This window comes from Platichthys flesus, chromosome 12 (assembly GCF_949316205.1).
Source record: "Platichthys flesus chromosome 12, fPlaFle2.1, whole genome shotgun sequence".
NCBI classification, from domain to species: Eukaryota; Metazoa; Chordata; class Actinopteri; order Pleuronectiformes; family Pleuronectidae; genus Platichthys; species Platichthys flesus.
The window spans coordinates 18,842,606-18,869,846 of NC_084956.1; the positions used below are offsets into that span (position 1 = coordinate 18,842,606).

General features: G+C 45.3%; 1 protein-coding gene across 1 annotated transcript in view; it reads right to left on the minus strand.

Annotated features, from left to right (window-relative positions):
* Positions 1-27,241, minus strand: part of LOC133966661 (adhesion G protein-coupled receptor A3) — a 172,248-nt gene that overhangs the window by 36,762 nt on the left and 108,245 nt on the right. The window contains exons 13-14 of the mRNA XM_062401671.1: positions 22,587-22,797; positions 21,910-22,118 (exon numbers count right to left, since the gene is read on the minus strand). Coding sequence (XP_062257655.1) covers positions 21,910-22,118; positions 22,587-22,797 — 420 coding nt within the window. The remainder of the gene's footprint in view (positions 1-21,909; positions 22,119-22,586; positions 22,798-27,241) is intronic.

A 27,241-nucleotide genomic window follows, 5' to 3' on the forward strand; every position in this document is an offset into this window, starting at 1 on the left:
AGGTTTGTCACTTTAATATCTATAAGCAATTGCATTGGTTTATTTAAGATCTCAACAATGTTATTACAATGACATCTCCAGCAAAACGCTTTGCCTCGTCTGTTTACATCGACGACTAGAGATGACGTGTTGGGTTTTCGCAACGACTACTGATGATGTAACAGCTTCTTGAAGGATTGTCCCAAATCGATGGTGATGATTTCAACCAGGAGCCCTTGTGACTCCGTTTCAAGGGGCAAGATAACCTTCCAAAACAAAGGGGTATGGCCAAGGGTGAAATAGGATTGAGCCTAAAGGCCAATTTATGCTTCTCCGTTTTGAAGGACACGGACAGATAGGACCGCCTTCTTTGCCGAGGATCGCCCTCTCCGGGCTCCACGGAGAGCTTTTCGTGCAGCTCTGATTTTTGTAACTACACGTCGGCATGGCGGAGAGCCTACGGGTAGCCATTGGCTGTGATTGGTCCGCTAACGACAGTATTTCGGAACGACATCATTTCCGGACCTCAAACATCCTGTTTCATTTCCTATATCACAATAAACCCAAACACAACTACGATTCTACGATTAATGTGACAAGTGTGTTAAGCCAGCGGAGTTGTCCGGCTGACGGTGGCTGGTTAGAGCCCTGACGGCATGTGTGTATGGTCACATACGGTTATAACGAACTTTCATAACGGCGCTAGCGTCCCAGCCACCATGCTAACTGCAGTGGTAACTGTGAAAAAACATGCTGTCACGACTTAATTCCACAGCTATCATGAGACTGTTTCTCAAATACCGACAGGTTAGAAGCAAATATTTGGTAGTAGTTAGTATCGGGAGTCCCTGCTGACTGTGTGTGGAAGCTGGGAGGGGGGGGGGGAGCTAGCTGCCTCCGTGTAGCTTCAAGCTGTTGAATTAGCAACGCAGTTCGGAAACAAGACCGGGGAACCGCTGCGCTAAGAAACAATAACATCAGCATTATGACCCGCTGGGTGTCACTTTATTTTATTGAGTTGCCATCGTACACTGTGTGTGTGAAAAGCCGGGAGCAGGTAAATAATGAATGTGGACTTCTTCTGGGAACTCATGAGGAAGGCTTCTCTAAGCTCGTCTTCTGTCGTCACCCACTGTTCTGGCGCCCAATTGTTTTCAGCAACGGAGAACTATAAATCAACTAGTGTCCGTCCGATCCGTCCGTCCGTAACGGACTCGGAGAAGCATACATTGACCTTAAGTATATTACCTATTTTGCATGTGAATATGCAAAATCTCTAGGTGAGAGACAGGATTTTGAGGCTGGGAGCTTTATAGTTTGATCAATCACATTTGAGCAGCTTGGCGAGCAGAAGCTGCATTTACTTTTTAATTTATCTGCATTCAAATGGAGCAAGCCGTTAATAGAGAATTAGCCATAATGTCCTCTGGACTTAAAATACCAAGAAAAGGCTTTGCTGTTGGTGTTTTGTGCAGAGAAACCTTTGACTTGTGTGATGAAAGAAGGACTGTAAGCAGTGTATGGTGAATGGAAGACATTCAAGTCTTGGCCCAGATATCTGCTGTCTACACCAGAAGCCCCGGGGGATAACTGATGGGCTCCTAGATTGAAATCACACATATTGAAGTGTTACACACATAAACAGACTAGAGGATGACTATATACTATGTACAAGCCTGGCATTACAATACAATCTACAGAAGACGAATATGGACATAAGTAAAAAAAACAGGAATACAAAAACAATGCAACATTATTATATTGTATGACAATTCTGTCAGGCAGAAGAGCTCATGGACCAGACAGCTTTGCTTCCATTCAGAAAAGGACAGCAGTGGCCTCCAGGTTTGAGAAGAGTAGGCTGAGAGAACCCTTCTGGCTGACTGAATAACAACCTTTCCTCCACAACTACATAGGTACCCTTGTGAAAGGTGCTGAACAGCTGTTCGGTGGCCAGCAGCAGAGGAACTGCCATTTTATGGGGCAGCATATACGATACAGCAGCACTGTATAGCATTTTTATAAAAAGGAAGGGCGAAGCTGGAACAGAGCATGCATGCTCAGCAGAACCCTTCCCCCGGACAAATAAAGGTTACAAAAAGACCTTTAGTGGGGCTGCAGGAGAGAAAGGGAGGGCAACAAAAGGAGGCATGATGAAGGGAGTCTGTCCCTTTCAGCAGATTGATTGACCCAAAGAAGAATGGCGAGGCAGACAACTGGGTGCCCTGAACGAATTGTTGGCTCCAAGAGGCAGTGCTTATGCTCCTGGGTTGATGTGGGGCAAACTGCTGCAGTGCTTATCAGAGGAGAAGGCTTGAGTCGGTCGAGTGTGGTGTAGTTATTCTGAATACTGACTCTTTGCACTACAGCTTTTTCCTTCTGCCGTTATTATCCTCAATCAGGTTCTTAAAAGCATGTGCAGATTTTCTTCTATATCCCTTATTGAGTTCCACATGTGAGCTTTACAATGACTCCTAGCTAATAAAGTGCATCCATTTCACTGTAAATATGTTCACACTGTACAAATTCCGCCTCTACTGTATATATTACTTCTTTACACTACATATATATATTTTTTTATCTCTTTACAATATAAGCAGCGCATATCAATTAGCTTGCTAAAGCTAAGTTATCTAGGTTGTCGAGCTAGGAGCTGTAGCAGCAGAAAATTGAGACTTCATCTGTAATAGAGGCATCTTCTCTGTGAGTTTCCTGACGGCAAAAAGTGTGGTCGTCTCGAGCAGTTTGAACCACAGGGTCCAGTGCTGAGACAGCTGGGACTGAAGCGGCAGTGTCTGCGGAGTGCGGTGGTCCTGAGCCAGTCCAACCAATGGAATGGTAGAGCCTACAGTGGTTTAAGGGGGTTTAGTAAAATCTCAGTATTGTTAAAGTTTTTCATTTATAAAGGCTAAGCCATCCGTTTGGGATGTCTCTATGCAGGCACTGGCCCTACAAAGGTACAGTATATGATGTTTTTAAACATTAGAGTGATGTTATGAGTTATGTTCAACCCACCGATTGATTTTTTGTAAATTGGGTAATAAATATGATTTAAAAAACAGCATTTATGTATTTCATCAAGGAACAGTCATAATTTAGTTGACAGCTCAAAAAAACTGATTTAAGTGTGCAGGTTCTCTTTAAAGATAGATACAGACTGTGAAGGTGGAGCAGTTGTTGATGTGTCATGGGGCCTGATAAGCCATTGGTGTAGCTGGCAGCGTGCTCTGAACACCTCTTTCCTTGCAGAAGCCGACAGCAGAGTGTACTCTCGGAACATGAGCAGCCATCTTCAAATGTGATTCCTCCACTCCAGCTATTGTCATTATCACTATCATATTACCACACAGCAAGTAGCCACTTTATTACTGTATCTGTGAGGCAGGGCAATGTGACCAAGCCTTTGACAGTTCAATTTAGCCAGGCAACACTATTACCATACAGGGCAATTTAACCTTCCCTATTCTGGATTAGAACTGGCATGTTACATCTAAACATGCCTCCATTGTTCCCCAGCGTCGGCAGCTAAACAGGACCCAGATCCCCTGTTTGTGTTGTAGTTACAACTTTAATCCGGGATCCTCCCTCCCCCAAGCCAGCATCAGATTACCAGAGTCAATTAAACTTGATCCATAATCTTTGAGCGCAGGCACAGTGGGTGCAAGGTTATCAGGCCTGCAAAATAAAACGGGACAAACACGCCGCTGATCCGAGGACTTACAGGCTCAGACTCTTGTTCTAGCCCAGTGATTGGTTATGATGATGAATTGCACAACCTGTGGAGCCCACGAGCAAACAATTCCCAGACTCTTGCAAATTTAATGCATTTTGTTTTTAATTGATGCTGCTGCAGCGGCGGAATCTGTAAGCCAATCTGTGACATATGTCCTCACAAATGTGCTCCTTTCCCTGTTGTAATCACATCGGTGCATGCAAGAATGCACCAACACTGTGGGAGAGACGGAAGAGAAAGGGAGTGAGAGAAAAACAAAATTAAAAATCCTCCAGTGAGCAGCCTGCGGGCTCCGGGCTCCCAGCTCCCATTCAGCGCTGTATTTTATCATCCTTGAGTGGCCGTGCGAGGGCTGGAACAGAACCGGAGTGAGTGTGCAAATCAAACCCGCTCCGGCCTGCCCGAACCCCGCTGGATAACAGAGTGAGACAGGACAGTGGCGGGGCCGAATAACCTCCGGACCTGACAACACTCAGAGGAACGTCCATGCTCCATTAACGCCGGTCGTCAATGTTTCAGCGGCGCCTCGTGGCTGTCACTCAGCTCGTGGCTTTGAGATACGGTCCCGCTTGTAATCAGCAGCTCAACCTGTGAGCGTTCAACAGCCGAGGCAAAAAAAAGCTCCCCGTTGAAATGAGCAATCAAATCACATGGAATCGAGCGCACATCCATCACATCATCAAGCATTCTGAGCTGATGAGGAAACATCACCCGGCAGAGATGATGAGCCTGTGAAGACGAGCACGGGGATTTGAGGCGTAGCCGTATCTGCATTTATCTCCTTAAACATCAACGGGCCATTGTTTCATTAGCATTCATTTCTCCAGAGTCTCAGATTGGAAGTGTTTTATTTAGCTTCAGGCGATTCGATTATTCGTATACAGAAGTTATGTTATCGCTGTTCTGTGGAGATATTCAAAGCGTGACTATCAAATAATGGAGCCTCATGCACTGGTCAACCTCACAAACAGAGAACTAGCGTATAAAAGGCAAACCCCCTCCTCTACAACTGGAACAAAGAAATGTGAATACTCAAGTCTGCTGTGAACCGAATGAATCGATACGAACAAATGTGAAAGCAGCGAGAAGATTGTTTTTTAATCCAGGGCACAGACACTGGAATGACTCCAATCAGTGTCTTTCTCCAGCTTTTATTTATTTGGGGAAGATTTGCCAGGCATGGTTCCTCCTTTCATACTCATGAACGCAAAGGCTGTTTGGTTTGATCCTTCAACATTCTAACTAGTTTTGAATGATATTTAAGAGAAGATCTAATTTTCTTGCCTGAGAAGAAATCTGCAGCTGGAACCTCTCAAGGATCAACCGCCCACGTCACAAGGAAACCAGAGTGGGGTCCGGACTTTCTCCGAGATTTGCAATTCACATATGAACGGTGCAGCAGGAGATTCTTAGGTCAGACGTGTTCACAGCAAGACAGAATCCTCTGGAGCGTTTTGTGGAGGGGTAACGCAGCAGACAGAGGTATATATTGCCGTACATGCCGTATATATTCCGATGCAGAGGTCACGATGTTCTCGATGCTGGTGTCAGCCCTTGTCACCAAAATCACTCAAATACCATCTTCATCTCAAGCCATATCCTGCGTGTATTACACCTCTTTTTCACTCTGAGATATTTGTATTCCTATTTTGTCCGTTAGAAACGTCATCAACTTGCCTGTGGTGAATCTTCTACTGCTGGTTTCTCAAAAGGCTCATTGGGACATTATCCAGAGCATTTCCTTGGGGCTGGCAGAATAAACACTGGAGAATATCTGCAGTAACTGACTTGGACATTTGCATTCTCACGTACAGCCCCTCCAGCTAATTTCAGGGAAATATTTGTCTGAAAAGCAGCATCAATTCAAATTGCATATCAAAAACTGTGCAGTTGATAATTACAAGTATATGTTCAACAATGCGATGAATCACAATGGGATGAGGTGAGATGGATTGCAGCACTTTCTTTTTGTACTATCATTTTACAAATTGCCCGATGCTGGCTGACCGGTGGAGGTGCATGGCTCATTGCAAAGTGCTGGCGTGGCCATCGAGAGCAACTTAGGGTCTAGTGTGAGTGCTCAAGGACATGAGGATACAGGGATCACTTCTCCCCTCCTGTGATTTATGGACAATCTGCCCTTCCACCTGGGCCACAGCCACCTAACACAATGAACATTTAGATTTGGTTCATTTTGACGTTTGTTTGCAAATATTTTCTGTCAAATTTATTATTGTTGCATAATACTTAAAAAATTAACAGCCCATTCCTAATAATTGAGCAGTCTCGCTTTTCCATCATAAAAAAAGTGTGTGTCTGTGTTCAATTAAAGACTTTTGGAGGGCATGCTTATAAGTTAATTAAAGAATTACCTTTTTTAGCTACTGCTGATACAATCTGTCATTTTCAAGAGACAAAGAGCGACAGTTGAGAAACGTTTTCCCTATGGCGGTGTGTTACAACAAGAAAAAAGAAAGAAGAACAATGCATGAAAAAAGATAATGGTTAGTTTGGAGTTAATCCAGGTATTTTTTCAGCCTGGAATCAAATCCAAAAAGACACCAGCTATTGGAACTCGACGCCCAAGTATTGTAAGATTCAAGCTACAGCCCTGCTCCACCGCGCTCGTGAGAGAAACCTCCCATCTGCTGAGTCTCAGAACATGAATCAATAAAAATAAATCTGAGAGAAGATTACTGTAAAATGTAGAGCAAAGAGACGGCAATGAGACAAACCACTTGAGCAGGGTTAGTCTTCTTTGTTATAGAGTGAATACATGAGCAAATCTGAAACGCTGCTCTGTTCTCTCATCGTCTTTGCATGTGTGTGTGTGTGAGTGTGTCAGAGAGAGAGAGAGAGAGAGAGCGAGCGATGGTCGGTAGGTGTTGTCCGAGAGGGGTGACTCATCTCTTCCAATCACGACACACTACAGAATGCTCAATGGCTGTGGCTCCGTGTGTTCAGATGCGCACACACATACACACACTCACTCACTCACTCACTCAAATTCATGGGCACAGACTCAGAAGCGCACACACAAGAGAGCACATGCCAGGAACACCTCAGCCTTTTTACACACACTGCTCACGCTCCGTCCTCGGCTGCCTGAGATGGCACGCTGCTCGGCACACAGAGTGGGAGCCCACATTACGCTGGTCCACACTCCGTCGTACCGAGACATGGCTTTTCTCTCCCGTAACAATGGATCAGAGTAGGGCGGCGCACCCCACAGCTTCTGCTCTGTTGACACTAAGGGATGGTGCGGCGGAGAGGACGCACTGCAAACCACGGGGAGTGACACAATGCCAACCGCCTCCGTAACACAACGCGTTGCTCTCGGGCAATGGAGGTCTCAGCTGGTGAATAAGCGTACGTTTGCCTGTGTGGTGCTTAACGACGCCGAGCTGGTGCGTTTATAGAGCTCTAACACCCACATCTGTTGCCGTCCAGCATTTTCATGTCCTCCATACCAACCTATAACAGCCCCTCTGGTGTTGGCAGACCACATAAAAAAGCAGCTGTGTAATGTTGGGCATTTGATGGCTCTGTTTTCATCCATAGAAACCACATAGTTAACAGGGCTTTTTTGGAATAGGAAGCATGTCTGCAGGAGAGCTGGTCTTGCCACTGGCTCCCTGAAAAGCAACAAATAAACATTAACGGCTCAGTCATGATGGTGTCTTCAGTGCTGTCAGGGAGTGTAACCAGTGCTGGACTGTTGCTGGCATGTTCTCTGAGTGTGGTGGCATTTAGCCCCTTGTGACAGCAGTGCTGAGAAACAAGGAGGGTTTGGAAGTGCCCTGGAATGAATGCAGCCAACCATGCGAAGAATACATGCATGGAGAATATGTTACGTGGTGCGTCTAATATAAAGCGGCTTGTAGTAGAGACAACAATGGAAAGCAGCGACAGGGGCGATAAGGAGACGAGTGATAGAGCGTTACGTCGACCAATACAGTGGAGACAGATGGAGAGAGAGAAGTAATGTTTAGCCCAGGAGGCCCCTCCCTTGATCCCATCCCCCAATCGCAATGCAATTTTCCTCATTTTCCAATCATTTTTGATTACAGATTGGACGCCTTGATCTCAGCCCGGCTCCGTTTTCCATCTGACAGTTGTGCTATCTGCGCCATTTAGACCTAAGTGGACGCTCCATCTCCGTCACCGCTAATTTACATGTTCGCATCTCGTTAGAGCCATTTGTAAGGCCAAGGCGCGGCACCAGGGCAGGGGAGCGAGGAGGGGATTTCAGCGCCCAGATTAGTTTTCACCTCCGATCGCAGAGCACATCGCTCACCCGTGTTGAATGGGATTTTGAATAGGAGATTTTTGAGGGAGCTTTGAAGTAAAAAGCGGGGGGGACAGAATGGTTGCGTGTAATTCACTCCAACACGCATACCTCAGACATATCGTCACCCACTGACATTTTCTCCAACGCACATGGCCACAGAATGGGCGAGCTCAAATGAAGACGGAAACACAGAGAAAACGCTGCCACTCAACAGCAGATAAACCCAAAGGGGAAGGTTCTCTTTTGAAAAGACACTTTAATGCCATCCATCAAGCTAACATCGCTGTGTTCTGCGGCACCGAGAAGCTTTAGTGGACTGTTTGGAGGAGCCAGGCTTCCTCGCTGCCTCACCAGACCAGGAGCAAACTGAAGAGCTGATACTAGATCTGTCAGGGACCAGTGCAGAGCCAGTTCTTAACCTGCCTGTTTGGAATGGGCTGTTCTCTTGTCCTGTGTCGATGCTCTGGCGCTAACTCAGAATGATTCCTTGTCATTAGTGAGTCCTCCTCAAACAGTGCTGTCACTTGTGTGTTCTTTATGCGCTGGATGTTGTTTGCAGAGCTTTTCATAAACAGTCTGGTGCAGTGTGAAAGGAGAAAAGATAACTGATTTCTCTCATTATTTCAGAAATCCCTCCGATTTGTCAGATGTATCCAAATCGTACCAAATTCTGGACATTAAGTTCATATAAAAGAGGTTTCAGAAATTAGATACTCTCCATAGACTAAGTTAATGGGGATGGGTATATCAAATTTTACATTTCTGATTACATTATTCCATTATATTTTGATTCTTTGGTTTTTCTGTTCATTATTAAGAGCCATTCTTCTTGTACACACAGCTGCCCAAGGGGGGGGATCTCTCTTTGAAGACTCTCCTGAGGATTCTTACTTTTTTTTCTTTAAGTGCTGAGGATGTTTGAGGAGTTATTCTTTGTTGCCGCCTTGGGCTTGTTAGGCACTGTGAGCCACTGAGTGCGAAACTGGGCTTTGCAAATAAATTTGATTTAAGTTGACTTTTAGCACCTTATTCTGATGCATTACTGCAGTTTTCATATTTTTCCAAACCCCTTCCGACTGGTTGCATCCACCAACCACTGTCAAGAGGCAACTCATTGTCCAGAGTGGCAGCTACAGTCCTGCTGATTTGTGTCATCCCTGTTTAAGAAACGTCCAAGCAGCAAAACTATTCAGTTCCAAGTGTCCTTCAATGACACGGCTGCCACCAGTCCACGCAGTTCCCTTTGTCATCAAATCACTTGAAAAGACCAGAGCTAATAATGTGGCGCCTCTCAATACTTCCCTACTCCTCTGCCCTGTCTGTGGCAGTCACCCCAACGCCCGGTCGATTCTAATTGGGCCATAAATCTTTAGAAACTCACAAATTGAACAGCTGGGAATTGTAGTTTTTAACAAACATTGCTGAAACAGAAATAAATAGTGCATTTTTGGGTACTATTTCCATCTGTGAATTAATACAAACCAATAGGTATTTTCTGCAGCAGGACTGTGGAGGATCAACTCAAATATACCACAACGCCGACAATAATCAAACAAAGGAATATGGGAATCAGCGCAACAATGGGACGAACAATGGGCGTCGTATTGGGGAGATAGTTGGACTGACCCCCCCAGGGCCCCTATTGGGCAGGTGAGACAAGTTTGAGCTTGAGAAGAAGTGCTGAGTTAAAGCTATTACAGCAAGCGTACTACACTGAGTTGTTGCCGTGAAGACAGTTCAACTTTGGAATGATTTTAGCCTCTTTCCCAGAGAGCTAGCATAACATGTTTGGTATCAACGGATTTGTTAAGATTCACATGACACCACTGGCTTTACACCGGCTTAAAAACTGAGCCCCCAGCGGCCTTCGAAAGACAGAAATGTTAATGCCAGATGATCCACCATCATTTCGTGAGGGTTCAAATTAGGTCAAGTAAAACCAAGAACCGAGGAGCAGAGTAATTCCAATTTTAAGATCATGGTGATCAATGAGGCCGAGTCTAATTAAAATAAAGCATGTGGTTTAATTTTTTTGCTTTTAGTTGGTTAAACTATGTTAGCCACAAGCTGCAGCTGAATTAAAACAAGATCATTTATTTTGAAGCGAAACTAACTCAGTGTTTTCCAATCACTGCAATATTGGTCATCAAATAAAGTTTTTCTCAGAGCTTTCTAAAGATTTGATAAAAACCTTTTTTTTATCAAATCTGTTTTTGAACTATTGAACCATTATATAGTAATATATAATTATTGAAAGTGTACAGACCAACTTGTTAAGTTTAGTGGCTTCTGTAAAGCTGAGTCTTTTTGTATCTGCTATTATTAAACTTTACTCTGGTTAAACATTGTATCTATTATGCAGTATAGTAATCATTTTCTGGACTAGAAAAAATACTTGCTCTGGAAATGATAAATAACTAAAGATGAATAAACTAATGATATGATACTTGATGATATCACACAGAAAGAGGGTTGAAATGTGGTAAGATTTCACACTTAAGCACATATTATTACTCACTTAGGTATTACTTCCTACTGTGGTATGAACAGTTAATTGTTAACCACCATAATAACTACCACAGTTTCATGTGTTCTGTTGTTGGCTTATTTAGTTATAAAAATGAGCGTATGAGATTTGGATCAGGAGAGAAGCCCACAAAAACTGCTTTATCTATTGTGCTCAGAATTTTGTGCTACACCCCAGGGACTAACTGACGAGTTTTTAATCGTTTTGAGACTTGTGGTGCACAGAGGAATAGGGCTGTAGACATACGGCAGCATCAGGCTTCGGCTACACAGGCCATGCTTCAGAATCAGAATCAGAAATATTTTAATAATCTCCCCACGGATGACCCCCCCGTTTGGATATAATTATGTATAATACACATTTGGTGAAAAGACAAAAAATGTAGAGACAGGTGCAAAGTCTTGTTGCTGAGTAGAAAATGTCACATGCAGGTGCCGGGTAAACAGATTAATGGATTTAAACCTCAGAGATAGATGTCCTGGGTATCTAAATGGACATAGCCCCACTTAGAGTCCTGCACTGGTCGGGTAACCCCGCACAAAAGTTGTGCAATTGGTACAAAATGTATTGATATAATTTGCGGGCAACAATTAAGAAGATCTTTGCAGGTAGGATGTCAGGAGAAATCAGAAATTAAAGCGTTTATGCAGTATTTTTAACAACTAAATCACCTAGTTTAACCAATTTTATTATGAAATACACCTCCCCTCCGGTCAGATAAGCATCATTACAGACACTGTGCTAAGCTAATACATTAACACTCTCAGTAGCTTTACTGCTTGTAAAAAGTTCCAACAAGTATAATCTTTTGATAGTAGCAAGCCAGCATGCCATCACCTTTAAACCAAAATGACAAAAAATAAAATCCTTATTAACCTGCCAATCCTGTCTCCATCCTGCCATTCCTCCATCCCCTATGAGAGAGAGGGCTGCATGTGCATGTGAGCACCCTATGGTTAGTGACCACCCCCCTGGTAAATAATGAACAAATCACCCACTGCCCACAGCGGACAGGTTAAAGTCTGGGCTGCAGACAGAGTCGTTTTCCTGTCTGTCTGAGCCGACCGAAAGCTGTCGATGGTGGCGATGAGATACAGAGTGTCTTCCTGCAGCCAAGTCTCTGTTTTACACATAACACTCCACTCCCTGAAGTCCCTCTGAATCCCACCACTAGCTCATCCATCTTACTGTCCAGTGATCTAATGTTGTATATTTATCTCCTAATAGGATCAGTTCATTGTTGGCTGAAATCTTTGCATGGGATTTATAAACTGAAGGGAAAAATATTAATATCCTTATCCTTGCATGTGTTCTTTCCTGCTTCTTGGTGCGTCCTATCAGAGACAAGACAGAGCATGTTTTGAACTGCACCGTCTATGGAATTGTCTGTCCTAGATATCATCAGGTGGTCTTGTAGTTCATGATGGAAAAAGCAAAAACTGGAAAAAGAAATGTGAATAATTGCCAAGGTTGGGTCTAATCTGACAAATCCTTGGCAGCCTCATTGTATCCAAACAGGAGAATACATTCATGCACGAAAAGAGTACAAGTAAATGTTAATAGAAAATCCCCAAAAAAGTCTAAAATCTGAAGGGCTCTTCATGGACCTTGCCAAAAGACAAGCCGCCCCATCCGTCATGTTATCATTCCCTCTTCAAATCACATAAGTCCCATTTTCTTCTGTCCTTATCTTCCTCTTCGGAGTGCAGGGGGGGGCTGCTCCCTAATTACAAGCCTAGCACCCAACAGCAGCCTCACATGCTTACAGTGGATCAAAAAATGAAATAACAGCAGGTCCCAGTCTCCTGATACATTGAGTAGAACACACTTAAACAAAGCGATGAGGGCACAAGACCAAACATCAGAGGTCTGGGTGATCGTGTTTGGTTGTGGTGGAAAAGGCCATGAAGTATAGTACAGCATTTGCTAGAGTAACATTTTTCAAGTCTATTATGAAAATGGCCGTGGCCTTTAACCCTTGGCCTTTCTCTGAATGAATGGTGCTTTACTTTTGCTTATCAGGTCTGTGCAGCGGTGGAATTAGTGAAAAATGGAGTCACAGAGGGGGGCATTGTGGGAGCTGCCGTCTTGGCTCACAGCAGAGGTGGACATCAAGCCAACCATCCAGTCGGCCACAGGGCTGGATCACTTTCTACACGGCCCTATGAGAGCTAAAAAAACAAGCTTTTATATGTGTTTGTCTAGACTGCCCTTGCATCGTGCAAATGAGGCGCTGAGGCGCAGACACAACAGCAAACCAAATGAAAGCCGGTGACAGAAACTCAAACACACGGAGAGGGTGTTTACACAGCATGCCCTCATTTCTACCAGGCTGTCTCGGGGGGTTCGGAGAGGGTCGCACTCGCCACTAGGGGACAGCTGGTGAGAGAGAGGGAGTGAGGGGTGTGGGAACAATTGAACATCAACAGTTTCAAATCAGATATCATCATGTTAAGGGGCAATTTTTGTCTTTACTTCTTATCTCTTGTGTGGAGACTGGCTGTGTGTGCCGACTGTGTTCAAGCACATGAATCATGTATGTCAGATGTTTCATTCCGATCATTTGTTTCAATCACAGACTGTGCAGCAGATTCCACACAACAGCGCCACGAGAAACAATTTTCATCTCATTCAAGTGCTCCTTTCTCACTAATTGTTCGAGGGAAAACCATCAGCATCAACAATTGTGCCAGAAAACATCAACGTGAAAATAAAATCCAAATACAACTACATCATTATCTTTCGTAAAGTCTGCTCTTCAGCAAAGAGCTCTATTTAAACCACAGTAGTTCTGGCTGCCAATTAATCAGTGACTGCACATGAACAACATCAAAACTGTGAGACCAGCGCACAGCTCATTACCTTACCTTCCACACATACGCACTCTGTGCACACACATTAAGCGCAACAATCCCTTCTGCTGTGAGCAGCACCATTATAATCTTTCATACACTTAGCTGAGGAGCATACATAATTTGGATAACAATAGGTTAAAGCAATGCAATTTGTATCCAGGCTAAAAGAGGGATACACACTGAATTGAAAATAGAGCGGCCAAGACTGGAGCGTTAGCGAGGAGGGCCGATAGGAAGTATTGGCTTACTCCGGCAATGCCCGGGTAAAACGGTTGATGTCTGAGATAAATGGTGGTGTGCAAGCTCTGAGCTCATTAGTCAGGGAGGAAACAATCTGCATCACATGTCAGGTTAGTGGCCAGCAGCAGCAGCAGCTCTGGAGGTGCGGGGGGGGGGGGGGGGGGGGGGGGGGTCTGGATGAGCCAGATCTTTCCCTTTTCCCACCAAAGCAAGTCCACAGTCAGCAACGGCGAGAGGAACAAATCCGAGCAGCAGCAACGGAGAAAGAGAGAGTCTGCGGGGACGATGGCGGCTTCAGCGAGCCCGTGCCACCTCCCTCACACTCACCAGCCCCTGTGTGCTAAAGTAATCATGCCCGACATCACATATAAGTTAATGCTTACAAATGGAACATGAGTGCATGAATTAAATATTAATCTGAGCTAGACCTCAACTCGTGTGCGGTGAGCACAGCACAAAACTCAGCGTAACTGGTTAAGTCAGCGGCTGGTGAGGAGGCTGCCCGGCTGCCTACTCACCGACGGAGGTGGATTAGTGCTCGTCTGTCAGCTGCCACATAGGGACAAGTGCAAGTGGGATACAGGGTGAGAGGTAGCGGCTGATAAGTGGGCTGAAATAGCTTAAGCCACATTAATGACCAGGCTTAACCGAACACACACACACATCACAGATCATTCATATTGTGTAATTTTTGTTAACACATTTAGTTACATGTGTGGTACATCAGTGGATCCCAAACTATTGGGTCAGGACCTCCCGGCGAGTCATGAGACCCTGAGCGGAGGGGTTGAAAGATGATTTCCACACATCAAATGCACTTTATATGCAATTTGAAATTGTGAAAGTCAGCCGTAACTCTATCTCATTTTAAAACAAAACATTTCTGTTCATCCCCAATTGACCCCTTTGACAGATTAGCAACAGCATCAATTGCAGTTTGCAGGATGACAGGAAACACTGCAACATGGGCAGTGATTTAGCAAACAAGCTCACTTAATATCCCTGTATGGAAAATGGGGGTTGCAAATCTCTGGTACTTTTATTTTGGAGGTCAGGGGTTGAACAATTTGGGAATTCCTGGTCTACATCATCCAAGGAGAATCTTATTTCACATTTAAAGGCTCGTTCAAAAAGTTAAGGTTGTACCAGATTCAACCAAAACAGTGAAAGTAAAATTGTAATAAAAAGGAGTAGTTCAACATTTCGGGATGAGCCTGCCGTCTGAACTTGCCAAGTATAGGGTTGGATTAGCTTAGTATGAAGCCTGGAAACAAGAGTAAACCTAGCACGTCTCTGTAAAAAGGTTACAAAACACCACCCACCCAGACCCATAAAGCTCACTACTAATTAAGATGTTCCATCCCGTTTGTTTAATCTCTACTAAAAACCAAAGTGTGAGATGTTGTGGTTTTATAGGAGGTTACGTGCCAGACAACTTTTTGGCTGTGATCAGTGACTTCTTGGAATCTGGCGTTACAGTGATGTTGCCAATTAGCTGCTCTTGGCCAAGAAACAGCCTGGCACATAGGCCTGTGAATTGGCGACAGAGTTTACAGAGAGTTTGCCTTTCGCAGCGCAGCGGGAGGTTTCCTGCACAGACGCTTTCACAAAAGCCACAAATCCTTCGCATTATTCAGGCGAGGGGCGGAGCAGCCGGCTGCAGCAGACAGAGGCAGGAAGTGACGTAATTAACTCCGCTGCAGAGATCGGGTGATTTTTTTTTTTTTCAACACACAGCAACGATGTCAGCTCTTATCACCACACACTCTCTTGACATCTTCGCCTGTGTCTTCTACGTTTGTGTCACCACTTTCTCTTTTTATATCATTGCTGCATCTGTTGGCAGTTAGAAATATCACCCCCCCCCCCCCCCCTTAGCTGGCAGTGAATGAAGTACAGGGTAACTGTTGAGGTCAGTGCATGTCTGAAAGCAGCTTTTAGCGGATTTCAGATGTGCTAAAGGCAGATTTGATTACTGTTACACACAGTCTTACAAGTTGTTACCCTATGTTTTGGGACTTTATACCGAGCTAAGCTTACTCATGCTGGATATATTTTTTAACCTGTCAGACATGCGAGTGGTATTCATTTTCTACTCGTGATAACAAATATATAACTAAAATATGTATTTCCTAAAAATGTTGACCTACTGCTTCAGGCAGAAACGTTTTCATTTTCTGCTTCTCTTTCCGCAGGAGAATCTATAAGCTGTAAAATATGCTTTATCTAAACAAATCATGCTCATTATAGATATATTCTTGAGCATATCAGTACTGCATAGACAGCAATGCTTCCTCCAGGGGCTGCAAGTCTTCTACATGGGAGTCGCTCTCCGGAGGTTAAGAGGCACATATTGCATGATGCTTGATAATCCGACACAAACCTCCCTTTTTTAATCCACAATCATCTAACACACGACTGGGAGGCATCAGCCCTCCTCCCCTGATATCACAGCCTGTCATCACCCCGTCCCTCTTCCCCTCCCACTACAATGCATATCAACAGAAAATACCAACGCTGTGAGGCGCGGTTGCATATCTAAACAGGTCATCGCCATTATAACTGTAAATCCCTTCATCTCCGCAAACACGGCAGTGCTCACTTAGTGTGAAAATGTCTCCGAGATAGAAAAGTCTGTGCAGGGCGTGAGGGGGGAGTTAACCCTGCTGCCGCTGGAGCCTGTTTGAGGGCGACAATGAAACTGGCCTGTTGCCTCATTATGTCCGCCTTGAGCACAGATGTGGACAAACGACTAATGAGGACACAGCAACCCGAGAACGCAACATGCTAAAAAATTTGACACACAAAAAATACAACACATTTCGACAGAGGATTTTAAATTTCCAATTAGCAACGCGTTTCCTGTGTCGTAACCATAATAGCTGTGAAAGAAAAAGTGAACTGAATATCACTTTGAGTCTGTTTTTTAATGTAATCATAATCAATTGGCATCAATGAGGCTGAAGCACAAAAGACAGTTTCTCTAGTTTCCATCCTTCATTTGCTCAAAGTTACTAGCATTTAAAAGATGATGTCAGTGTTTTGTTTAGCAATAAACATAATGGGATGCAATTAGAAAATCAGAGCGAGGCTGATTTAATGTTTGTGAAATGCAGCCTGGCTACTTCTCTGTTCCCACACTGGTTTAGAGAGCAGACGGATGGATTCGCACAGCTGCTCTATAGATATTCAGTTTTTTTCTATATGGGAGACAACAGCCTGTGGTCAGTTACAGCAGTTGGTAGTAATGCTACACTGGTTTCGAGCCAGTGGAACGGTGAGCCAATTAGCCCAATGCTAGCTGGCATTAGCTCCGGCCCCTGCAAAAACTCAAAGGAGAAGCGCTCAAGATGATGGATGTATTTGTTTGAGTCTGATGCAGTGAACGATTTCAACTGCACAAATTGATCTCCTCAATGATGATGAATGCCACCTGATCATAAGAAGGACCAAGTTCAAGCGGTGGGATCATTAGTCTTAATCAGCGGAGCCCAAATGCTTTATGAGGCTTGTTTTGTTGAAGCCAAAAAGTAGTTCATGGCCTTGATGGAAGGCAGATTCCCTTGAACGTAAGCTTACATTATCATGTAAAGCAGGTGGTGTGGCTTTTACAGAATTTATAATAAACCGTAGAAATTATATGATGATAAAAATGTTTCTTTTTCGATCTTGTTGAAACTCAAAGCTCATGCAGAATAAGCAGCAGCATCCTTCAGTCAAATTAAGCCTTTTCACATGTGGACAAACAACTTATTTAAACCACGTGGTTTCCCTTGTATCTAATCTGAGTTTCAATGAATATTTCACAACTTTTCGAAAAGCACTTTAAAATCAATATAAATAAAGAGTGTTTCTTGAATGAAATCGGATGATCCTGTTTTCACTAGTGTTGAATGAGCACGTTGTGTGTGGCCACTGATGCAGTAATGACTGAAATATATAAATATTAATAATGTTGTTGGACAACACAGACTCTCCCGATGGAGAAAAGTAACTCCAGCCGAGAGGCTGATGTCCTCTACTACATTTATTTGACAGCTTTAGTATTTAATGCTTTAGATTAAAACCTTGTAAAATGCAATAGATTGTTAAAGATTAAACCAGTGGGTCTAAAGACTTTTGGGCTTGGCACCCTAAAGCCACTTGTCATGTTTGAAATAAATTGTTATTTGTACAGCCCATACTCACAAATCACAGTTTGCATCATTGGGCTGAACAATAATCTGTACAAAGTGGGACGTCCTCTTTCCTTAACCCTTGATATGGTTGAAGAAAAACCACTGCAACGTAGGCATGAGTCACATCCTCTTCCAGGATGGACAGAAGTGCAATAGATGTCACATATCTCGCCTTTGAGTTGATAGTAGTTCCATGAAAATAGGTTTACCTCATGAACTTGTGAAATTGATTTATCTAAATTACTGTTACTGTACTGTATAACAGAGGCCTAAGTGGGGGAACAAAAATCATATCTTCTACAAAATAAGGCTAAGATTAAAAAATATGATTGCAAATGTTGCTTTAAAACCTTCAATTTGTATTCTGTCCCTCTCCCATTATCTTGAGATTGATGAAATGATGCACTGGAGGAGCTCAATCCCCAAATTGGGAACCACAGGGGTGAAATAGAGATCAGTATGAAATGTTTTGATGAAATGCAACAGTAACTGCTGCTCATAAATTGGTTGCATCAGTATATTTCTGTAGATAAACTACTTTTCATACGTACAGCATTTAGCCAAATAATAGCATCACAGATTACTTGAATAAAAAACAAATGGGAGATTAGGCAGTAGCGTATTTGCACGTTGCTATTAATTAATTCAACACTGGATTGTTCAGCCTGTCATCTTCTCCCTTCATCCTTATCCTCCGTTCTTAAATAAACAAAACCCTTCACATCCATCCACAATCACATACACACTTTGAGACTTCACCATGTTCACCAATAGGTCACCTGTTCCACTGTGATACACAGCCCGACTACAGCAGCCTCCTGTTGCCAGGTTTCCACTGTGCCCCAGACATTCATTATATCCTGCACAGTGTATGGGAATACATTTCTGAACAGCTCTTCCCTTATTGGACAGTGGCCTTGGGCCTTTGTTTTGATTGGATACTCACAAAAGCCAGCCACCCCTCCGCGCCCGTGTCTCTCGCTCTAAAGGTCTGCTCCTGCATATTAAACAGTGTGGAGCGTTGCAGCAATCAAACGCAGGGACTCCTTCCTGCATCTATTATCACTTCAATGAAACAAGATAAATAAAGAAATAAAATTAGATATACCACTGAGATGGGTACAGGGGGGGTAAAAGAGGGGATGGGGGGTGTCGTTGTGTGGCAGATGGATGATGAGGCTTGCACTGCTGTAAACCAGTGAGTCAGCCCTTCCTTCTGAGAGACACAGGTATGCTGGAGGAAGAATGGGGGAGGGGGGGTGAAAGATAAAGGAAAAATCCATCCAGAGACATGCTGTCGTACTCTACCTGGTCCACAGCGGAAACATGCACTATCACTAAGGTTAGTTTTTATTTTATGAGTTTTATGCTATATGCTCAAACAAAAGCTTTTAGTGGCAGCTGAGGTTTCATCCACACAGGTTCTGTCCCAAGTCACGTGTTTGCATTCTGATCACATGAAGCCAGAGGAGGGTGATTCCCTCACTGTGCATTTCGTTTTGAGCCAAGTCAGAAGGATTGTCATTAAAGCACTTGTTTCCATCCCCAGCCCCTGGGACGTATTGGGTTGTCGTGCTATTTGTACACCAATCATCTCTATTCAAATGCACACACAAATGTGCCCCCCACCCCCACACACACACACTTTCACTTGTGTCTCGGACTTCAGAGGACATAGAATTGACTTACACTGATGTCGTAGAGACTTACTCTAGCCTGAACCATTTATAATTGCCCAACTACTGCCCTTACCCTAACATTAACCTAAACCAGACCTAGGCTTCAACTAACATTAACCTAATCTTAAACTAAGTCTAATTTCAAACTTAATCTAATCGTAAACTAAAGCTCACCTCAACCTTAACCATTATGGGGACTTTCTCTATGTCCCAATGAGGAAGAGTTGCCATCATGGGACCGTTTCAAAAGATTCAAGTCCCCAAAGCATGAGAAATGCCTGGATCGCACACACTAGCCCAACAAGAATTGCATGTACAAGTATGGATCAACAGGAATGGGATAGTGAATTGTGTCTTTCAGGCATTTCCCCCTCCCCCCCCCACCACCACACACCCACTACTCGCCGAATTCTTTGAAACGATTTTGTTGCATAAGAAGTCATCTGTCAGAGCTGTCAAGCCTTGTGAGTAGCCCTCTGCCATTTTGCTCATCATCACAAACGCACCGTCAGATGGGGATTCGTACGCTGTGCATTGCAGACAGCTGATCTAACAGGGACCCCAGCCCTATCATGTAGAGGCAAAGGAAGGTGATACAGCTATATTATGTGCTGATGCGACTGCAGGGAACACCACTTTACACCCAGTGGATGCGAACACTGCCACCAGAGCAGCAGCTGACGCGTGTATACAAGGGTCAGACAGACTTTGCAACTTGTTACCCTGATGTTCCTTCAGAACCCCAAAGCAGGGGGCTTCATGTCTCTTTTTCTTTTCTTTTTTTTCGCATGAGATACAAGTCACAGCGTCACTGACCGATGGGCAAACTCTGGAAACACTGTACATTACACACGGTCAACTTGCTGTCAACCTGTAATCTGCAATTCCTCACTCAGTTCGACGTGAACATATTACGCAACAGGTCCAGTACTTCCCCAAGCTACCTATAGTCTATACGGGTCATTGTTGCACGATACGGTATTTTAGATGAGGCCACCAGGAGTATGATGTCACAAGTCCGTGAATAAAGGACCTTTTCTCGGGCACTGCAGAGACCAGGCGGGTGTGGTGACTGCATTAGCAAACGCGCAATCCTCCGCGCAAAACGCTCGCCTCAGTAAGGTGGACACATCCCCGCAACAGCTGCCCACCACCGCCACAATCTACCCTCCACTCGTCGGACGTGTCCTGAAGTTGAAATCACTCATCCTGCTGCCGGGAAATGGGGCGAATTTGCCGATGCCCCCCCCCCCCCCCCCCCCCCCCCTCCCCGACAGCCTCGAGCCCCAGTGACGGCGCGCCTCCCCACAGCCCCGGCGCTTGACAGAAAAATACATGCACAATGACAATCTGACATCTGCTCCCCATCCGGCAGCAGCTTGGTATTCTCCACAGACACCCCGCTCTCACCCTCGGTGCACCCCGTGCCTTTTTTTACGCGTCGCTTTCCCCCCGTACCCCACTCTCTCATTCCTATGCGGCTTTCCTCTCCCCCCCTATCTCTCCCTCTCAGCTCCACACACGAACAACAACGGAATTGAAGAGCGGCATCATAAAATATGCAGGTACAAAAAAAAAAAAAAGAGAAAAGAGCAAAAAACTCGGAAAGCACCGACATCTGAAGCACAAACACTTTTTTCATGCTCTGCCGAGTAAACTGACCTCCCAGTCTAACGAGTCCCACTCTTCGGTAAACATCCGGAGGATTTCTTTTCATCCAAAAAAATAAAAAGCGGACCAGGCGCAGCGGCTCTACGGAGCGACCGGGCGATGCGATGCCATTGCGCGTTCGGTGCGATCCTCATGAAATCAATTTGCGTCGTCGGCGGAAGGCATCTCGGCTGCGTCGAGACCAAGTTGAGCGACCACAGAAGAGCGACGCTATGTCTTACAGTCCAACATGGCTTTTTTTTTTTATGTTCCTGGCTCGGTGCTGGTGATGGTTGCAACCAATTAGCACACCACTTGCGCTCGGAGGCGAACAGCTCGTGACACGGCGCTCCTTCTCCTTCTCCTCAGCATCGCTTCTATTTCAGCTGCTGTGCTGGGAAAAAAAAAGAGGTGGCAGACTACACAACACGCGCAACTTCTCGTTTTCCAGGATACAGTGGTGGGGGGGAATTTAGCGCAGCGCAGAGCCCACTCCAAAGCCAATAAATCCCCGCAGCACGTTTGACAAATCCCATCCCCGTGCTGAAGGGGCAACAATAAAAGGAAGCTTTTAAAGGTCCCCGCATGAAGCGCTTCATTAAACACGTGACTCCATTTATTCCATGGCGGTAAAAAGATGCATTTGATCCATTATAGGGCCCTAAGCAGCGGAGGGCACGCTATACGCGTGCGTGTGTGTGCATGTGTGGGTGCGTGTGTGTCTGTGTGCGAGCAGGAGGGGGCATGGATGTGCAACACAGCAGACTAGATACTCACCATCAGCACTGCAAAGTTATTATGGTGGGTGCAATGAATGGTGGTCGTGTTGCCCCCGGAGCCTGTTATGTGGCAGCCCTCTGCCCTCCAGCCGCCGTGTCCATCCAGCAGGTCAAAATCCCAGTAAGCCGCGGTGGGGTCTACACCCAGTGCGAAGTGCCTGAGAGCGATGGTAACGGAGTGCACGGCGCTCCCGAGGCTGCACCCATCTGCGAGGGGAAAGCAACACATGCACTTGAAAAGAAAGCAAGTGCAAAGTCTGTACAAGTGCTGTGTGGACCTGCACGGTGCACGGGCGCGCACGTCTGCATGCACAAACTCCTGCAAGCACAACGCGCGCACAGACACACACACAGGCTCAGGTGTCTCACTGTTGTTGACAGACGTGTGAAGTAGATCAACTTTAGAGTCGAATACACATTTAGAGCGTTTGATTTCCACTGTGGACATTGCGGACACGGTCGCATTCATTCTAATCAATGATCATAGTTTGGATTTATGTTTGCGCACATGAGGCGTCGGAGCGTGTGCGTTAACATGTTGCGCAGAACAAACCGGTACACTCTGTGTGCGTGCGTGTGTGTGTGTGTGTGTGTGTGTGTATGTAAGCATGCAGTCCGAGCAGCGCAGCGTTGACATCACAGGCACGATGATGATAAAAATGGATTTCCTCTTACCTAATTTGGTGAAAGCAACTGGTGTTGAAACGCTCCTACGCTTCCCATCGTCGGCGAGATTCGACGAATTCCCCGTGCAAGGGAAGAGTTTCCCATTGCGAAACACAATGAACTGCAGCCTGCAAGTGGAGTTATCAACAGATTGCAGCGCAGAGGAGGGGATAGGCGTACCAGCCAGCGGTAAATGGATTGAGGCGACTGCCACTGAGTTCTGCGGATGGAACAAAAAAAAAAAAAAAAAAAGAGGAGAGAGGAAAATAAAAATTAAATAATGTCTCCGAGATGCGCAGGGGGAAGGAGAAAAAAAGACAACAAACTCCAGTGGAAAAGACAGACAATTTGCTCCCCAGGAGTGGAGGCGACCATACACACACCACAAGTGACCAAGGGAATGAGAATCACGTTTGAAGCGCTCTAGTGCGCCTATTTGGTCAGGCTCCCTGCCGCAGAGGTGGAAATGGTTCTTACCATTTCAGGTTGAGGGCACATCAACACTGCAGCTTGATTTAAAGAGACAACCAGTCTGACTTTATCTTCTTTTTTACCATCATTAAACTCCCCAGAAAAAGAAGCATCCCTGGTAAGATTTGGGGGGGGGGGGGGGGACAAAACATAGCAGTGCTCAGAGAGAAAAGACACGTTTTGGGTCCAAATGAATCCTGATCCTGTAAAGTAGTTTTTTACTGCTGTAACTCCAAAGTCCAAATACCCCTCTGTGCAGCCAAAAATCCCTGCAGAGTTGCATTCAAGTTCCAAAATCCCTCTCATCTCTTATGACCTGCAGCTAAAAATATTTGTACTAGCTGAACAAATAACATCTCAGCGGTCTGAAGTGTCCTGTCCCATGAACAATCTCTGCTATGGAGTCAGGATCCAGCCCTTTTGGAGCTACACATGGTAACAGCTGCAGGAACTTTTGGCCACGGCTCAGGGTTTTCAGTGAATCGACGCCCCTGGCGGACAGAAGTGTTGCTCGAGGGTGTGTGTGTGGACTCGCTCCCCATCCAGGACAGGCGGCACTCAGCCCTGCCGGAAAGATCAAGTTTAATCATAAAGATGCTTCCCCACCGACAACGTCAGCGTGTAAGAACTACACACTCAACCCCATGCATCCTATCAGCTGAGGTAACTGTGCAGGCAGGCTGGTATGTGCTCAATATTTCATACATCAATAAAGAAGGAACTATACAGTGTAGGTTTGAAAGAAAACACTTGTACACAGTCTATCCCAGTTATTATTTATTCAGACAAGTGCACATCTTGTGAGCAGTGAGAGTACGGAACACATCTGTTCTTTCAAAAAAACATTACAGATGCAGATTATAAATACATTGCTGCGGAGGCTGATGACAATATGCATTCATATTAAAGAAGATGGTCACATTACAGACGGGGTTAACGTTCCACATGAAGTCACTTCTGTTTCCCTTTCAGTCATGTCACCCTCCGGTGTGAGGGGATCAGCACTTTGAGCCAGAGGGGGGGGGGGGGGGGGGGGACTTCCTGCCCAAGATGAATGTGGATGCCCGTAAAGTGCCCTTACAGCTAATGGCGAGCTGCTTAGTCAGACGTTCAGCCCAATCAATGTCCAGGAGAACCACGGCCAAACTTCTTAATCAAGCTAAACTAGAGCCCGTTGGTCCGTTGCTGCGTAGTGTTGTGATGTGTCTTACGTGTGGCTCTCCGGATGCTTTGTGGCCACTCACAATGAAGAGTCGGGTTGTTCTGCTGCTCCTGGTCCTTCTATTTTCCTGGAAAATAATTCCATGAAGGTGACAAAGAGCAACAGTGTGCTTAAGCACATTTCCTCTACATTACGGCCTCTTGTGTGCGGAGAGCCAGAGGTGATTCAACAGCATGGGGTTTGTTGGCTATTAGTTTCCGTATTGACTCGCTCTCGAAAGGCTATTGATTTTGATCCTGCGGTGTGAGGATGTGAGCGGCGAGGAAGATAGACAGAGGAGCCTTGCCTTGAAATTTATGTTGCATCATTTCCTTTCTCTGAGCAGCTTGAGCTCAGCAGTCTGTTTCCAAGACGTCACAGGATACAGACATCAGAGGTAGAGGCGGAGAGGACTGGAGTCTGACAACGACAATCGAGAGGGTCAGACACGACGCCAGCACGCTTGTGGAGGGGTCGCCATGTGACCCGCGCCCCCGGGGGGGATACGTTTTCAAAGCGCACATCTCACAAACAGAAACCTTATCTCTTATACTTGTCTCTTCATCTCCTTCTACATCTTTTATCCTCTTCTATGTGGCGTATCAAAAGGATTAGCAGCCCGGAGGGGTGTGCTGAGAGCCACGGAGTGTGCAAGGTCCCGTACCCGGCTACAATCTATGCTCCTCCTGAGCAACCTAAACAGCTACATTTCCTCAACCCCAGCACCAACTGGGACCTCACACTTCAGAGTTGATTTAACTGGATGTACCTCAGCCGTCTGACCTTCCTCCAAGCCCCTCCCTCTCTAACGGGGCGGCATGCTGTAGCCCTAGCAACCGCAATCACACACTCCCCTCCGTCTCTCCGCCAGCCCGGTGATCATTCTCCTTCCCCCCCCCCCCCCCCCCCCCCACTGCCCCCCTCTCCACTTCTTCCTTTCCTTACAGAGGGCATCCAGGTGAAAGTCAGCAGTCACCTCCTATTTCAAGCTGCTCCCTCTCGTCCACCTCCTTCCCTCCCTCCGCCTTCCTCCACCTGCTCCTTGATGCACAGCCTCGCTCGATAGGACCACAAAACTGCAAAACAGCCTGCAGGGCAAAAACACGACAGCAGCGTTTGACCCGCAGCACACTACCAAATCCCAATGAAAGATATCACGCTTAAACATGGCCCTCTGATTTTACTGGGGGGGGGGGGGGGGGCACTGCTGAATGTGTTTAGACAAAGGTGTGCAATTTATGAGGGACAGCAACGTTTTTTCTTTTTAATTGTATAATCCAACATTAGCAGAAGCTACGGCTGCTCTGTGCCTTTGTAGATCTATCGGTGGGAGAGGTGCATTTCTATATTTTGAGCAGGCGGCGACTTGGAAATTAAATCTAAATGAAATGAATTTAGCTCAGAGGGCATCTCGATGAGCTCAGCCCGAGCCGAGAAGAACTGCTGACAAACACGATGGGAGATTTGCATACATTTCCCATTTCTGTATCACTGGCAGTCCCTGTCAGCGCAGACGTGGTCAAAGACACCATGACCATGATGAATAGGCAGACGTCAGGCCACTTCAGGGGGGGTTGTTTTTAAGCCAGGATGTTTTCCAGTCTGAAAATAAATCACTCTGCTCGGATGCAGCGTCTAGCAAGGCCTCTGCTGGAGCTGCTTTCCAGGTTTGAAAGTAATTTTTATTGCCTGATATTAAAATACAAACAAAGCAAACGGAGAGTTCCGCTAAAGCGAAACTGCCGCGGCTCCGACTTAAAAGGCGCATTCCTCTGGAGCGTTGTTATGTTGTAGTATTGTTAGCAGTACTTATTGGGAGAAATTAAACACAGTCCCTGCACGGTTGCCATGCCAACCCACGTCTGTTTCCTCCAGACGGGCTGTGTTGGTAGTGGGGGGGGCATTTGAGCAGATTTGAGGCAGGAAATCAGGCTCTTTGGAGAGGCAGCGCTGCGCTTCAGCTGTCAGCTCCACTCTTCTCAGTCAGCTCTGACTCAAAGTGTCACATCACAGGGCTGAGTCTTCACCAAAACACTCGAGAGGCCGCAACAGATGGACAGCATTGTGTGATTAAATAGGCACTGTGGGTTAGACATTAATGAATTCATTGTGTGTAAAAGCATAACTAATATATTAGCTGAAGGGCGATTGATAACGAGCCAAAATGAGCCGAGTGTTTTTTGAGAACGAACAGATCCATGAGGGGAAACTCACACATTTTCAGCATTAATTGATATAAATACGATACATAACTCTGTCTACAACACCTCATCGGACATTTACACCTTCCTCCATTAAGAGAAAAGCCTCCTGATGCCACGTCAATGCCACATGGACATGCTGATTGTTAGTGATGGCAGTGATGATGTTGACTCAGTGCACGATGTCTCCTGAAAGGACATGTTGGACTGCAGTACTGTTATAATAAGAAACCATTTGGGCACACAAAAGAAAAATAAAAATGTCCAGTCCTCTGAGTCATCTCCCATTCATTATTAACAACTCGGTTCACCCAAATCAAAAAGGAACATATTCATATCTTACTGTATCAAACTGTGCACAGTCCCTGCTGGGTGTGCAGAGATTTAAGATAGCCACAAATGAAACCTGAGATGTTGCTGCTGTGGTTCTGGAGTGAATTGATCCACAGCGACAGGAACACATGATAGGAGTCGTCGTTATGTTCTGCCACAATCCAGTTTATGTTGAATATTTTAAAAAAAGAAAGAAAATCCTTTGGTTTAACTATATATTACCTCTTTTACAGCAAAATTAGGTAGAATAGGCAGGTTCTTCTTCCCAATAACCAGTATGAAGTCGAGATTATAGTTAGTCTTTTTGTTTTGTGCATCATTTTTGACGTCACAAATGCGGCAAAAACTGAGGCGCTCTCTCACTTCGCTGCTTTGCCAAATCCGCCCATTCACCCTGACTGTCATGTTTTCATCGGTATCAATCTGAGCCAGAGCTGATTAAAACCCACCTCTACTAT